Consider the following 16,587-nt stretch of genomic DNA (forward strand, 5'->3'; position numbering starts at 1 on the left):
GGGCAGAACCTTTATCTCCCACTTATTACCCTGTATAAAGTATACAGTTGAATCTCACTAATTACTTACTGAATAAGGACACCAGCTGATTTTCTGAGCCAGGAACGTAACTTCTGTCTGCTTTAGACGGTTCTTCCTTCTTTCTGACTGTTTAAAGGTTCGTATTGTGTGTCTTCATCAACTAGCAGAATTCTTAGCTGCTGCTTATTCGTAGCCTTGAGTTTGGTTCTAGGTTTTAAGGTAGTGCAGTAATCTGATTATGCAAAGTGGGAACCAGAGTTTTGGAGATTTTCTTAGTTAATAGTTCAAAAATAAGTATTTTTGAATAGGATTATTTGTGAGCCCGGTATTTTTCATAATATATTTTTAAGTTCCACCACAAAGTTAGTTGCGTTGTGTTATAAATGAGTAGAACCAATGTTTAATTGATGAAATTAGTACTGCCTTTATTCATAGCTGCGTTTACATTTTTTTAAATTTGGTTACTTTCTACTTCCTGTACCATGGTAATGCCTTTTGATTTAAATTATTAATTAAATGCAGCATCTTATGTCCTCTTGTCTCAGGTTGGAAAAGCACCAAAGGATAGGTTATGCCGAAGGGTAAGTGAATCTCCCTTAACTAGATGTGTAGTTGTTAATTTTGCACTTTATGTAGTACCTTATTAACTGTGGGGATGAACTCTGCCTTTAACCATTTTGATGACGCATCGGGAGATAAGAAAAATGGAAAGAGAATAGTATATTAATAAGGAAACTGGTCATGAACTATGGCCAATTTTAATTTACCTTTCCAGATTATCAGATAGTATGTTGAAACTAAGTTGCCAAGATGTCTTCAACTTTGGACTGTGGACAGGAGGATAACATGCGGCCACTGCTGCCTAGTTTTGCTGTCCTTCAAATTAGAATTTATAATGGAAGTGGATTCCATATGAGTAGTGAGTTTGATCTACTTTATCTAATAGCTATTGTACAAATAGTCTTCAGTAATGTTCCAGTCCATGGATACTGGGGCTTATATTTGAGGTCAGTGATTCACAGTGCTAGCGTTTGCTCAAAACTTTGAAATAGGCTTCCCTGGTGGCGCAGTGGTTGAGGGTCCGCCTGCCGATGCAGGGGACGCGGGTTCGTGCCCCGGTCTGGGAGGATCCCGCGTGCCGCGGAGCGGCTGGGCCCGTGGGCCATGGCCGCTGAGCCTGCGCGTCCGGAGCCTGTCCTCCGCGACGGGAGAGGCCGCAGCAGTGAGAGGCCCGCGTAACGCATAAAAAAAAAAAAAAAAAAACTTTGAAATATTCTTATTACAAATATCTTAATAAATACTTGGACACAGGAACCCAGCCATTATAGGCCCTTAGGTCCTGAAAAATCTCCATTGTTGAAGAAATCGTCTGTATGCTCTTGAGAGTGGCTGTATGACTACCTTTCATATATGTGTGTACACACACCACACACACACACGTGCTGTATTCCTTAAGGATGAATTACTTAGGGATGTAAGGGATTTGTTGGCTCTTGGTTTAAAAAAAGACTGCATGTGAGCACAGTGGCCCTTGGACAGGCCCCTTCAGGAAGGATTCGTTGCCATAGCATCAGTCTGGTGTTTAGTTCACTGGCTTGGGGATCCTAGTTTTGTTCAGAGGGTTCAATTCAGTCCCTCAAAGATGCTCTGGAACCACACCAAGCCTGTTTTCTTGGAACTTTAAGATTCACACACGAGAGGAATCTTACCGCACACCGTGATGGTTTGGCTAGCAAATGCCTCAGCGAGCCAGATGTGAGCGGGATTGCCACCCCCGCTGCGTCTTTCCAATACAGAGAGACATTTTTTAAAAGTTGAGGGTAAAACCATCTTTTTTAAAGCCTAATTTTAAAATTAGTTGAATCTAAAGAAAGGAATTAAAGTCAAGTGCCTTGACTTTCAATCTTTACCTGTCTATTCAGTGCAGAAAGTCAGTCGAATAGGTGCGTTTTTTTTGTGCGTTCTGTTTATTTTTCTGATTAAAAACTAGCAGCTTTGCTGCCGGAGCTAATTATGTCCCTTCTTAAAAACAGGATGTGGGGATGAGCGACACAGCAATGACATCTTTCCTTGGGTGTTGCTGGGATCTTCTTCAGACTTTAATGGAGGTAAAAGAGCTGTATTTTCATTCTGAACTGTCTCTAAAGTGTCAAATATTTTGAAAGTCATTGGACTTAAGAATTATTAAAAGAGATTATTTTTCATTGATTCACGTCTAAGGTTTGACTTAAGCCTAAAAAAGTGATGTTCCTTAGTAGAATTAGATTTTATGGTTTTGTTTTTTTACTATTATAACTTGAGAGGTGGGGAGAAATACGTGTTTGTACTTTGCTGCTGGTTGTAAGCTCATTAAGATGTTTGCAAACTGTTATTTCTCCAATTCTGAACACAGTTCTCCCTTCTCAAAACACCCAGGCAGACGTCAGCCGGGATGAAATGCAAGTGCCCGTCTTGGACACGGAGGATGCCTGGCTGGCCGTGGAAGGACCGGTCTCCATAGTGGAGCTGGCGCTGGAGCAGAGGCACATCCACTACCCGCTGGTGGAGCACCATTCCGTCCTGTGCTCCCTCCTGTACGCCGTCATGAGGTTCTCTCTGAAGGCCGTGAAGCCACTCTCCCTCTTTGATAGTAAGGTAATCCTCGGAGGACTTGGGAGCCTCTCGGAGCTGAGGGTCTAGCAGGACTGTCTTACCGAAGTCGTTCAGCCCTTTGTGTGTGTCTTCTATAGGATTCTTCGTCACGGCGGTCTCTGTCCCCTATTCCTTGTCAGGCTTCCTTGTTCTGGTCTACCTTAAATATTGGTGTCCCAGGGTTCTGCCCTCTCAGCCATCTGCCCTTCTCAGTCTGCACATGCTTCTTGGATACACTCCTTTTCTCCCTCTTGTGTGTCTCCAGGCCTGACCTGTCCCCAGAGTTTGGGGCATGTATTTCCACTGAACGCCTCTCTTGGCATGTGCTGTGGACTGCAGATACCTCCTTCCTAAAATCTCTCTCTACCCTCACCCGCACCTACCCTTACCTCCACTTGCTGTTCCCCCCGAGTTCGCTGGCTTGGTCAGTTGATGAGTGACGTCGCTGTCTGTGCCCTGGGCGTGAACTAGCAACCTTGGAGACAGCTAGCTCACTTCCCTTCTTCAAGTCCCACAGTCACTGTAAGTTCATTCTTATCAGTTCTTCCTTAAATCCTTTCTGTCCGTCCCTCTCCATCACTGTAGCCTGAGCTCAGGCCTCACTGTCTCCCCTAGGGTGGTACAGCAGCCTCCAGTTTCCCTCCACCCAGTCCCATGCTGCCAGAGCTTTCTTCCCAAAACACAGATTCAGTTGTATTAGTTTCACGCCAGTACGTAAAACACAGCCTCAACTGGCTTCTCCACCCCAGCTTGTGTCAGTGAACGATGATCCCGCTCTTGCACAGCCCCGGCACCCCCGGACACCCTGCAGGCTTCCCGTCGGGCTCCTGGCGCCGGAGCTCCCCCAGGAAGACTGCGTCCTGGAAGAAGGGGGAACAGGGCGCTGCTGAGAGCTCAGTTCCTTCTCCCAAAGGCACCGTCCACTTGGGCAGCAGCGAGTGAGAGCGGGAGACCTGGCATAGTATTAGTATTTCCTGCCACGGGGAAACATGGAGCCCGAGGAAGGAGGCTCCCCCACCCCATAATTTACCTTTTCTGCCGTCCATTCCTCTCTTACCTTGTGCTCTAGCCACTGTTCACTACCCTCCACCCCTCAGAGAAGGCAGACATTCTTATCATCTCTTGTCGTGTTTGTATCGTTCCATTTTCACAGGCAACTATTCTGTATGGTCAGCTCCTATTCGTTATTCATTTATTACTTAAGTGTCACCTTCGCTTCAAAGTCTTTGTCTACATTTCCTGAACTGACCACCTCTTTGCCATATCCCCATGTCTATGTGCCATGCTGGCCACATAACAGGAGCCCAATAATGTTTAATGCATTCATAAGTAAGGAGGTGATAAAGAGAAGGTACATGACAGAGGTCTGCAGAAGGGACGGGAGGGTGTGGTGAGTAGAGTCTGGGAAACCACTGGAAATCAGGAGTTGTTGAGGATGTGGACTGGGGAGAATAATACAGATCATGAAGGGATTTCCAGGAGTCAGTAACCTGAGGACACACTAGGTTCAGTGCTGAAGGAGGGGGGATTAAAATTAAGTCCAGTTTCAAGTTTGGGAGACTGGGCATGGCATTTACAAGGAAGCCCATTTACAATGGTTTGGAAGTGTTGAATCTGAGAGTATATATAAGCAGAAATAGTATGTTTTAAGAAATCTATTTCAATAAGTACTTAAAAGTTTTGTTTTGTTTTAAAGCAACCAAAATAAAGGGCCTAGCTCAGTACCCCCCCTCAAAAAGTTACTTTTAGAAACCAGAAACATGTCCAGAATTGGACCAAGCACAGTGGTGATGTTAGTCTCAACCCGGATCGTGCTGGGGATGGCCTGAGACAGCTGTGTGACTCTCACGTGTAAATACCAAAGCAGGTGTTTTGGCAGGTGAAACAGAATCCCACCCCTGCCATTTACCGGCTAGAGTTATTTCAGTTCTCCTAGACTGAGCATTATTCTTCTAGTGCCTACCTCATGGCTGTCGTGAGGGTTAAATGACATACTCAACATGAAGTACTTTGTGTCTGGAATGTAGTAAATAATAAATGTGCACACATATTCCTAATCCAAAGGCTCCGGTGTAGAATAGACCCTTATATCTAAGACCTCCGGGTAGAAACTAGAGAGTAACAGACTGTGGGTGAGTGTGTGGGAAAACCTTCAAACGGTGATGTCCACGTGTGGTGGGTTGCCGTTGGAAGTCTGGTGTCTCTCACCACTAAAGGATGAGTCGCTTCACCCTACTTGGCGGTCACACCAGCTGACCTGCAATCATAGATTAGGTCTAGAAAGTACCTTAGGTGATATCTGGCATGACCTGAAAAAACAGCAGCCCAGGATGGTGGGGTCATTTGTCCAAGGTGACCTGTTTGGAAGGGGTGGGCCTGGGACTAGAGCCTGGGTCTTCCAGCTCTTTGCTCTGTATTACATTTCCTTCCTGGGGACTTCTGAAATCCTATTTCCTGATATTCCTTTTTGACTCTTCGGAAACAGATCTGTTCTCTGGAAACAAATGTTTTTAAACAGTTCAACAAGTGTTTTATTAAGAGGATGCAGAGTATATACTATGTGTTAGTTATCAGTTATTGCACAACAAATGATCCCCAAACTTAGTGGCTGAAAACAGCAAATGAGTAGCATGTGTGTGAGTCTTGTTTAGGTGGCTCTGGCCCCAGGTCTCTCGCAGGTCTGCAGCTGGGGTGTCAGCCAGGGTTGCAGTCTCACCTCTGGGCTCCACCGGGGGCGGGATTGGGGATCCACTTCCAGGCTTACACGACTACCAGCGGGATTCAGCTCCTTGCCACACGCGTGACTCCGTAAGGCAGCTCACGGCACGGCAGCCCTCCGAGTAAGTGAGAGTGATTACGAGCTCCTAGGGCAGAAGGCACAGTGCTTTTGTTACCTGATCCTGCAAGTGACCTGCCGCATCTCTGCCTGATTCTGCTCACTAGCAGTGAGTCACCAGCACCCCCTCGGGGGAATGGCATTACACAAGGCACGGGTACCAGGAGGAGGGGACCACCGCGGCCACCCTAAAGGCTGCCTACCGCACGCTAGATAATAGTTATAAAAATTAAATGAATAGAATTAAGTGTTATTGTTCAAAGACAAAAAAGATCAAAGAGTTATTCTTGATTAAATGGACTTCGTTTTTAAATCTTTTTTTTCACCTGAATAACAGTTTCATACTCATCAGTTTTCTTGGTCTCTTCTTTCTCTTTAGGGGAAAAAACGCATTTTTCAAAGACCCCTAACTTCAATTCCAGTTATTACCTAGTGGGGAAATGGATGCAAATTTTATTTCTGTACGACAGCAGGTAATTACAGTTATTGGGATGACCACCTCTAAGGTGTTCTTGAGAGTTAACTTCCCTTTAAATATGTGTCCTTTTTTTGGTAACTATTTTAATGGAAAAGCCACAGTAATTGACAGGAAAGTCAACGATTACTTGGATTTGCATATTTTTAATGAAACATACTAACAGGGTGTTGCTCTCCTTCTTTGCCCATCGCCCATCTTCAAGTTCTTATTGAAAGTCGTCAGTGCAGCTGTCCAGGCCCGACATGCAGTCACGAAGGACAAAGGCTCCTCAGATGAGGCCATGACCACTCTTTTTGGGAAAGACCAAGATTGGCCAGTGCTGGCCCTGGATCTGGCCCATCACCTTCAAGTTAGTGAAGATGTTGTTAGGAGGCATTATGTGGGGGAACTCTACAGCTATGGAGCTGACCACTTAGGAGAAGAGGTAATAATCACCCGGTGAATGTCATTTGGGCTCAAGTTTTAAAATTGATAGCTCGAGTAAAGAATCAGTGTAAAGTTGCCAATAAGCTTTTTGCTTTTCCTTCTTTTGTTAGAACTTCTAGGCACAAAACGTGAAGAGAATTAAATACAAGCTAATCAGATTCCTGTTTCTGGTCAATGTTTAGTGTAACTCCTGCCGTATGTCGGGCCTGTTTTATGCAGAGGGACAGAGCCATAAACAAAACAGACAGGGTGCCTTCCTCAGAATCCACAGTCTACTCGTAGGAGCAGAGAAGCAGGCTCAATTCTGTACTGAGTGGTAAATGCTGTGAAGAAAATTCACAAGACCATGTGAATAAACAGAAGTATAATAGGGTGGTCAGAGGTGACATGAGAGCTGAGCCCCCAAGGGTAAGAAGCAGCCCAGCCACTCAGAAAACCGGGGGAGCATTGCTAGAGGCAGAAAGAACACGAGGTCTGAGGTCAGGGACCAGGTCACAGGAGGTCTCATAGCCCACGGTTAGTCACGACATGATTTAATATAATCCCTTCTTTTGCCCAAAGCTTGAAAATGACTCCTGTAGTCATGCTGAACTGAAAAATTAGGAGATAAGAGGCGGCCAAAGTCAGATGATGAGAAGAAATTTGGGTTTTAAATGCTGTTTGAATTGGGCTTTCTTTTGGTTGTGTAAATGGCCATACCTCAGGAATGAAGTAGCCTCTCCTAGGCATCGAACTAGGCACGGGTGGTGCCTTTCCTAAAGGAAGCCCAGCTGTTAGCTTTTGCATGTTCACGTTCATCTCCACAGGCCATCCTCCAGGTTCAGGACAAAGAGGTCCTGGCCTCGCAGCTGCTGGTGCTGATAGGGCAGCGGCTGGCGCATGCGGTGCTGCGCACGCAGACGAGGGAGGGGCTGGAGCTACTTGCCAGGCTGCCCCCGACGCTGTGCACCTGGCTGAAGGCCATGGTAAGTGCCGGCAGTGAGAGGAGTCAGCAGGTCACTGGATGTTTTTTCATGTGCATTTTCAATAGAGGAAAAATTTAAGTTTAATCTACTTAGTTCTGAAGAAAAGCATTTTTATTGAGAAATTACTCTCTGGCTAATGCTTAAGTTCAAGTAAGACGATTCCGTTGTATGTAACTGACGGGTTATTTTTGTGTCCCATTTTGCAGAACCCCCAGGATCTTCAAAACACAGAAGTGCCAATTGCAACAACAGCTAAACTAGTAAATAAAGTAATGAGCTTTTACCAGAAAACCACGGGCAGTATAGTTTAGCCTTACCACCTCACTGAAGCTGTGGAAGCCATAGCTATTCCTCCTTTATGACACTTTATCTACTGTAAACAGTCTAAAATTGTGTGACTATAATATGAATTAGTGCATGGTTATTTTACACAGTAAGATCTGGAATTTTATGGAGGGAATATGGTTTTTTTCCTTTTGTAAAATAAATAAAAATACATTATTACTTTTAAAAAGTGCAGTCTTGGCTAAATTCCCCTCCTTTGGTTAATACTGATGATAAAATACGAACAAGTATCAATTATACTATAATTCCTCTTGCGGATGTTTGACTGTTTATTTTTAATTCAAGCACTTAAGTAGCTTTATTGTTAAACTTTGCTATTTAAAATTGGTTATAATTTACAGATTATGTTCTTAACATTCTACATTTCGTACTCAAAACGTTATTGTAATTAAATTTAAACGTGTTCATGTATAGTCCCCACCAGTACATGAGAGAAGTACACCACTTCCTTTTAGTAAATGTTGGGAAAACGCTTTTGTTATCATGCTTGGTCCCGTACTGCGGCACTGCCCCCTGGAGCTCTGGATGCTGACAGGTTTCTTTCCCAGAGGTTATGCTGTTGCCATCAGAGGAGGATGACCCTGCCTGTGGCGGAATAATGGGTTCAAGATCATATATTCATCAGAATGGACACCAAACAGAACGCTTAACCTGCTGTACTTGCCAAAACAGAATCTAAGATGCAAGCAACACAGCAAAATTAATTAAAATGCAAGTTAAGATTTGCTTTTTGCCAAGATTCAAAGCTGTATCCACATCAGGTAATTGTAAAAATGTATTATCTTGTAAAACTTACATTTAAAAAAAGGGGGCAAAGATGCTAAAAATCTAAGGTCCAACTTTATTTTTCCTACGAGTGTTTTGAGATGTCTGCTTCTGGGATTTGGTAATGTTACCTGTTCTTAAGAACAATACAGAAAATGCTTAGTGATGATACTACAGCTTTAGCGAACCTACCTCACAGCTGGCTTGAGAGGATAAATACAACTAATTTTGTATTAGTTGTATACCACTAATAGTTGTATACAGTATACAACTATAGTGCCTAGAGCAGTCCAAGTGCTGAATAATGACAAATGAATAATCATTTGTTGATTAAAACCAAATTAACCAAAAAACTGTAAACCAAAACTCTGTAAAGAGCTGCACAAATAACACCAAGTATTTATTAGGGTAAATCTTTGGAATGTAGCCATACGTAAAGTGCGAGTACTGACACGTCCTGGATCACAGTTGTTATTCGCAGCAACTCGTTGTGATACCGAAGTTTGTTCTTCACTTCCTTAGGAAGAAGCCAACTCTCGCAGTTGTGCAAATCTGAGGCGTTGTATCAGGAACATAAAGGAAAAGTCTGATGTTTGAGGATATCCCAGTGTAAATTCTTTTTAACTAAGAGATCACATCCAAATAAGAACTGTCTAAAACTTAATAATTAGTTTCATTTGTCGATAAAATCTTGAAAGATTAATTTTCAGATGTCTTGAGGACGTGGGGTGAGGGCCTTGTATGTCTGATTGAGGCACACGCTGCAGTAGAAACACTGAAAACGACCTCGGGCTGGTCTAGCCTCTCAGCCTCTGCTGGGATCTCTGCTGCCCCATCCAGACACATTTATATGATTTCTCGTAAACGTGTTCTAGCTCTGTATAGTCACTTGCGTGTATTCTGAAAGATTAGTTCTTTCTGTGACTTTTCTAAATACTCTGAAAGTAGTTATGAACCTTGGAGGCTGGTCAAAGAAACTTGGAATTACAGGCGTTTTTAAAGATTAATAAATCATAGTCACTTTGATTCCGTTATCACTTTTGGGGGAGACGGTATCTAATAAGCATTTTAGATAATAAAACTGGCTGAACTTATTCTAGTAGGACATGTAATCAAATTTGGGGATTGTTGAGAATATTAATCAGCTGAAATATGGCTCCTAGAACCATAACATCGAGTCTCTAGTTAGATTTATAATCCTAAACTTTGCCATTCAAAGAATTTTATAATTGAATTCTCAGTTGTATGGTTAAAAAAAGCAGTTAAATATTTTACTACTTCATTAAGGGCTTTTAAAATAAATCTGATAGAGGAAAGGAAAATAAATACCTGTGTATGCATTGTGTAACCATGAAGAGCCACAAATAACGAAACAGAATGGACAGTTTCTGAAACAGGTATGTTACACATACTGCAGTTACTGGTGGGAAACCGATAACCAGCGAGTAGTGTCTTCTTAGATCTACTCCCACCGCCAACCCCCCAATACACCTTTCCTCATGAACATTAAATAGGCATTTATACCTTGTTAAATTCTGTTGTATAATGCAAAGGAAAACAAAAGCGTTCAAATAATCATAAATTCTACATTACAGGTTATATTTAGATGTAGAACTAGAAGAGACAGGATAAATGCAAATGAAGAGGAATATAGCACACCAAGCTTCTAAATGGTTCATGCTTTTGCAAAAAGAAAAATGAGGTATGGAGAAAAGTGTTTCACCTTTGTTATAAAAATTAAGCTAAGGTCGAAGTAAACACTTCAATTTAAATTGCTTTCTTTAAAAAAGAAATTGATTACAGTTCAAAATCACAGAAAACTCAGATTTAATAACACTCAGCATACCTGGAATAGTAAGTTCACTTAGCAGTTGCTGTGGTTCATTTCACTTATAAGGGACAAATATTTTTAAAGTACTCGATACCAACAGTGAAAGCCCTCTCTCACCCTGACAGGAATGGATTTGCTGTATTTCTGCTAAACAGAATTAACCATCCTTGGAAAGATTTTAATCCAGTACTGAATTGTTTATAAAATGCCCTATTATCTACTGTAATGTATTGTAAGTAGTCAAATTCTGTATATACTGCTATTTTCTGTGTTTGTTCATTGTAGTGAACTTTTATGTGTATTAGTGAAATAAATTTTCAGCTTTCATGTTGTTTCCTTAACATTTATAAATATAAGTATTAAGATACTTTCCGCTCTTACAGGAGAATAACAAACTTGGTGATGTCTTCGCTTCCGAGGCAACCCAAAAACTAGCTGTTCTGAAAAGGTCGGTGCGTGCTGTTAAGGCGGAGTGAAATTACTCTTGTCATCTCTTAAGCGAGACACCCCTCTGCCATTCCCCTTCAAGACCACAGGTTTTTTACTGGATATTCACAACTTTTGCACCACCATCAGTCAGTAATTTCCCAGGGGCCTTTATTTTTAGACATTATAGAACTTAAATACTGAGTCAAGAAGACTGATAAAATATAAAACATTTTCTGCTGAGCCACATTTGTAGGCAAGCATTTTCAGTGTCTATGTTCTGAGGAAGTCCATTGTGGATCCATCTGCATAGGTATATTTTTCCATGTGTATATACACGTTATTTTTATTTAGTTACAGAAAAAACTTGTAGCTCTAACTCTGACTCTCATCCTCTATCACTTACTCTTCCACTCATTACCTAAATCTTGGATTTCTTTGCAGTGCTGTGAACAATCCACCTAAACCCCCAGGCAGTCCCGTCAGGAAGTTCTTGCTCAGAAAGCCCTCAACACACAGCGAGGTGTTACTTCCCTCTCACGACTTCTGCGCATCGCGGACAGAGTGTGTCTGATGACTCAGCGGTGTACTTCCAACAGCGAGGGCATTTTTCCTTGGTAGTTGGCATGACAATTACTTTATATGAAGACTCTTCACGAATATCACCACCTATGAAAGAAAAACACGTGAAGAGTATTTTTGATAGGCCACTGAACTTGTACAACTCCTTATTTTTTAATTGGTAGGCAGGTGCTCCTTTTTCAAAGCTTCCTCCTTCCTGCCTTGGAAAATACTGCTTCATTTGCACATTTGTACATAAACAGCCAAGACAGTGGACTCACGCACTCATATACAACCTGATGGACTGGGGAGAGAGGAGGAATCTGAGACCCTGAGAGACTGATTTTTCCACAGGTCACTGAGTTCTGTATCTACTCAGGCAGAGCAGGCCTCCTAGCTCTTCATCTGGGTACAGTTCTGATAAATTACACTGCCTCTCCAGCTACATACTGGTTTAAGAATTTTAAAAGAGCCAAATTAGACTGACAATGGCAGTGTCCCCACATTACACTTCTTGGTTTGGACAAAAGGAAACAAAAGCTTCTCCACAATGAATAGACCTCAGACTGGTAATGTACAGTAAAGAAGTAAAACTATTTTCTAGTCATTGCACAGAGAATGTAGATTAACATTTTGAAAGCAAATTAAGCCAGAATCTACTACATGGTCAATGCTGCCAGGCCTCAGATTTCAACCGACGCCTCCCACCTCCTGCCGGTACCTAAAAGCTATTATGAAAAGCACAGACAGCATCACTTTTCCCAAAATATCTGCATGTTTTTCTCTCTTAACATTACTTGGCCTCCTTTCCATCAACGAGAATGAATTAAGTTGACAAAATCCCCTATCAAACAAATAACTACAAACTGCTTCTATCAGTGTGGGAATGAGTTCAATAAAACTTCCTTGATTCTTCATTAACAGTGGCTACATGACACTTTAATTTGGGGTGAGCATAATAAGAAATTTTAGACTCAACAGTGGGGAAGGGTAGCAGGGCTGGGCAGGACTAAGTATCAAAGGACAGAAGGCACAAAAGTCAACCAAAGTAAGGTAGACTGACTTCACGTGCAGAGACAATGACTTATTCCCTCTCCTCCCCCTACCCGTGTTCCTAAGATCGGCAGGTACGGCACTTTGAGAGCTAGTTTTGAAACCTGACCATTGTTGACACTGCTTCCATAGAAGACCGTATTCCAAGTGTATATGTGCCTTTAGAATACAAGTAGTCCACTGCAAAGCTGGAGATGACCTATAATTATCATTCAGTTCCCCAGATACCGCTGTTACTCTCACCTCCTTCTTACCTTCTAGGTTGATTAGAAATGTCCCTCTAAGCTCAGTGACATCTGCAGTCACTGCTCGTGGTTCCTGAGAGAGCAAAGTTGTCTGGGACGCCATCATTAATTCATTCAGCTGAGAGGTGCTGGAAGTCTCCTCAGCCTGTAGCATCTGGGCACGAGCATTTGCAAGTTACTATCTATCTAAATTAAGCTGTTACCATAAACAGGTTATAAGAAGAGATGCTGCAAGTTCTTGTGTTTGGTGAGGAACCCTTTGGGACCATTACCTCCTGAGCTAATACTATTAAATAAATCAATTCTTACTAGTATAAAAAGGTAATAACTAAAAACTTCTAATCAATTATATTGATTGAGAATACACTGTAAGCCAGGCACTTCACTTTGCTAGATGGCTAAATGTCCATCCAGTATTTGTAATGATCACAAAACAGCTACAGTGTTTTTCATCCCCATTTTACAAGTGAGGAAGAGCTTGCTCAGAGAGGTTAACTTGCCAGGCGTTCCCGACCTGGCAAGTGCAGCTGCAGTTCCAGCCCAGGTCTGTCCACCTCAGAGCCCATACTTCTTCCCTGTATCATGCTTCCTACAGTAGGAGAGGGGTTAAGATACTATCTAAACAAGGATCTGCTTTTAGCAGTGTAGACCAATGGTGACAATCTGAGTAATGCACAGAGCTCTTCTGAAGCACACAATCTGGATATCTGATAAGCACTCTTACATTTTTTGTTGTAGTTTCCATCTTCAAAACGAGTGTGTGAGGTAAGTAATACAAAATTCCTTAAGGAAAAAAAAATCAGCTCATGACAAAACAGGAGATTCAGAGATTAATTTGGTTTTAACAAATTCATACAGTTAGTAACTGACAGATCCAGGACTCCATTAGCTAGTTAGTGTAATTCCTAAGAAAAATACATTCACATTTTTGAAAATCACAAAGTATTTTTTTTCCAATATAAATGATCCAAACAAGCTGTATTGTTTTCAGCTTATTACTCAGACCTAATGAAGTCAAAGGAAACATGACATGTAGGGGAAAAGCCCAGTACTAGGCTGTGTGGCCCCAGCCAGGTCACAGCTTCAATGGGGCTCAGTTTCCTGGCTCATAAAATGGAGTCATCAGCTTCCCAACTTGTAAATTTTAAAATGTGAACATCTTACCAAAATTCTGTTATCTGATCAACAATCTTATACCTACTGGCTATTTCAAGCCTCAAATCTTAATCAATTTAATTATATTATTAAAAGTTTAAATTGAAGTTCCAACCAAATGAGACGGTCATTTTTTAGTAAACTATGATACCAGTAAAACTTTTTTAAAAAACATATTCACTACCAATTTTCTTCTCAAACGTTAAAACTAGAGAAAAATCTTGAGTCTATGTTAAGCTCTAAGTCAGTCTGCCCAATCAACCCCTAAGAATCCCAAGAAGAAACTTCTGATGGCCCTTTTGAAAATTAAAAAATAGGATGAATGCTTTGAGATCACATGATAATTTGCTGGAGCAAATGAATTTTCTTCAGATCTCATGAGAAAAAGATAAAAAATATTTTTGGGGATTTGATTTGAATCTGGTCCAGATGGACAAAATTCTCAAAAGCTCCCGATTTTTGTGTATTCTGATACGACTGCCATATTGTCTAATTAGCCCTGAGGGCTTACATTTCAAATAGAACTTTATTACACCTTCCCATCCCAACCTAAAAAATAAGTATCAACAGTACATGTTTCATAAGAGAAGAAAAAGGAAGCACAGAGAAGTCGGAAACAAAGAATCAGTGATTAGTATTAGGATTAGATAACAGAAATCCTAATTTATAAATTTTTAAAAATATATTATTTACACTGAGATTTTTTAAAACTAAATTTCACATGAAGCTGTATGATATGAACACCATTTCAAAAGGAACAAATTGCTGCTTACTTCTATTATCTCAAAAAGCAGTCCAGGCTCAATCACAATGATAACCTCATACTCAGCTGCATTTCTGCCAGGGATGCTTCCAAGAAATGAATCTCTCATCGCACACGCACTCTCTATTGCTTCTTCCAGTCCAGGCTTCTTCCAGATAGAACTGGTTCTAATCCATCCAGTACGAAAAACACTCTTGGGTTCTTATTAAAAAAAAAAAAAAAGTTAACCAATTTACATATATTTTAAACTGTATATAAAGCTCAAACCATTAAATATTTACTATGCATGGAAAATAAGAATTGTTATTTATGACAGTTAGCACGGAGCCATCCTAAATGCTTACCAAACATTTATATCAACATTTGGAAATGTAAACAAAGGATAAAGATATACAGTGAGATCTCAAAGGATGCCTAGAAGAAAATAAAATAGAAATATCCCAATATTACAGTAGTTGTCTCTGGGTTATAAGTAAGATCATGAGTGACTTTTGTCCTCTTTCTAAAATTATACAGTTTCTAATTTTCTGTAAGCTTATTAATACAACCAGACAGAAAAAACTATTATAAAAATATTCACAGGCACTGTATGTTTGTTTTAGTAAAAGCCTAAAATATATTTCTGACATTTATAAAGGTATTTAAGAAAAAGTGATTTCTCAATATAGTCAAGCTGCTAATACATTTCAGAAAGCACTTTAAGGTGGCATGAAGACCACGCTGAACTTCATCCTACTCCACACACAGGTGCAGAAACTACTAAATGATCGAGATGCAAAATGATCGAGGCCACAAAACAGTCACTGTAGATGAATAAGTGCCTCTTTTGTGAAGTAGATAAAATGAGAAGCTGCACCCTTAGCCAGGGTCTTTCTCATTCAGAGAACAAATCAAGTATTTCTTACCTTTAATGTAAGGTACGTACTGGAATACCTCTTCAGCCAAGTGAGGAAGAATGGGAGCAAAAGAACGAACCATTACATCCAAAATTTCGGCTAAGGCAGTCTGACAGGAGCGTCGTTTGGGATCATCCGCATTTTCACAATAAAGCCTGTTGAAGAACAACTTGTTGAGCGGTTGGCAACACTCTGTACGCGATGACTGCCAGGATGGGATCTGCCTCAGGCTGGGTTCATTCTGACAGTGCCTAAGCCTGTGGCTCCAACGTCTTCTAATTAAAGGATAAAATATTCCATCATACAACTTTTTTTTTTTTTAATTTATTTATTTTTGTGTGTGCTGGGTCTTTGTTTCTGTGCGAGGGCTTTCTCCAGTTGCGGCGAGGCCACTCACCGTCACGGCCTCTCCCGTTGCGGAGCACAGGCTCCGGACGCGCAGGCTCAGTAGTTGTGGCTCACGGGCCCAGCCACTCCGCGGCATGTGGGACCTTCCCGGACCGAGGCACGAACCCGTGTCCCCTGCACTGGCAGGCGGATTCTTAACCACTGCGCCACCAAGGAAGCCCCATACAACTTTTTTGATAACATCCTCTATGCCTTCCAAGTGTGCCCACCTCCGGAAAAACTCTCATACCTACGCTATGTCCAATTCTGTTTTTCCGATCAATTACAGCTAGAATCTAGACAACTGTGTTAAAGGAAAATTAATGTTAGTTGAAGGTATTTAAAAATGTGACTCCCCACCCCTGTGACCCTCTCAGTGCGTCAAGGGAAGGACTGGGAGTTACAGTCCCATTGAAAGGTCCCTGAGGTGCGGATAGACTGCGGCTGACACCTCACACTGGCTCAGTTACTGTCACACATAAGAGTCACACCGTGTCGCCTGCATTCTGGAGCAAAACATGAAGACAGCACCAAGCCTGCCTCTAAAAGGCTATCGCTGATGTTATACAATGTCATTATATTAATAACTGGCTGAATACTTCTCTCTGAGAAATATCCCCCTCAAGGTCAGCAAACTCCTGACGACAAGCGGTACGTTCGCTACCTCATATTCACAGCTGGTACTTACTGAGCACTTACTCTGTCAAACACAGCATTCAGCACATGACTTATATTGTATCTTTTCATTTCCACATTCTGAGACAGGTATTATCGTCACCATTTTACAGATTAAAAAACTGAGA

At 41.5% G+C, this 16,587-nt stretch overlaps 2 protein-coding genes across 5 annotated transcripts in view; one reads left to right on the forward strand and one right to left on the reverse strand.

The window, feature by feature from the left end:
• The window catches only part of RAB3GAP2 (RAB3 GTPase activating non-catalytic protein subunit 2), an 87,810-nt gene extending 77,185 nt beyond the window's left edge, over positions 1-10,625 (forward strand). The window contains exons 30-35 of the mRNA XM_032609943.1: positions 567-602; positions 2,055-2,129; positions 2,437-2,655; positions 6,169-6,390; positions 7,199-7,357; positions 7,564-10,625. Coding sequence (XP_032465834.1) covers positions 567-602; positions 2,055-2,129; positions 2,437-2,655; positions 6,169-6,390; positions 7,199-7,357; positions 7,564-7,668 — 816 coding nt within the window. The 3' untranslated portion in view covers positions 7,669-10,625. The remainder of the gene's footprint in view (positions 1-566; positions 603-2,054; positions 2,130-2,436; positions 2,656-6,168; positions 6,391-7,198; positions 7,358-7,563) is intronic.
• Positions 8,841-16,587, reverse strand: part of IARS2 (isoleucyl-tRNA synthetase 2, mitochondrial) — a 70,975-nt gene continuing 63,228 nt past the window's right edge. For 2 of the 4 annotated variants that reach the window (XM_032649833.1, XM_032649850.1), the window contains 4 exons: positions 15,407-15,552; positions 14,512-14,702; positions 12,593-12,737; positions 10,871-11,393 (listed from right to left, as the gene is read on the reverse strand). In XM_032649833.1, coding sequence (XP_032505724.1) covers positions 11,251-11,393; positions 12,593-12,737; positions 14,512-14,702; positions 15,407-15,552 — 625 coding nt within the window. In that variant the 3' untranslated portion in view covers positions 10,871-11,250. Of the gene's footprint in view, positions 11,394-12,592; positions 12,738-13,307; positions 13,367-14,511; positions 14,703-15,406; positions 15,553-16,587 lie in introns of those variants that run through there. The other 2 variants (XM_032649822.1, XM_032649841.1) reach the window with 2 other exon arrangements.

Source organism: Phocoena sinus, chromosome 1 (genome assembly GCF_008692025.1).
Source record: "Phocoena sinus isolate mPhoSin1 chromosome 1, mPhoSin1.pri, whole genome shotgun sequence".
Lineage (NCBI taxonomy): Eukaryota > Metazoa > Chordata > Mammalia > Artiodactyla > Phocoenidae > Phocoena > Phocoena sinus.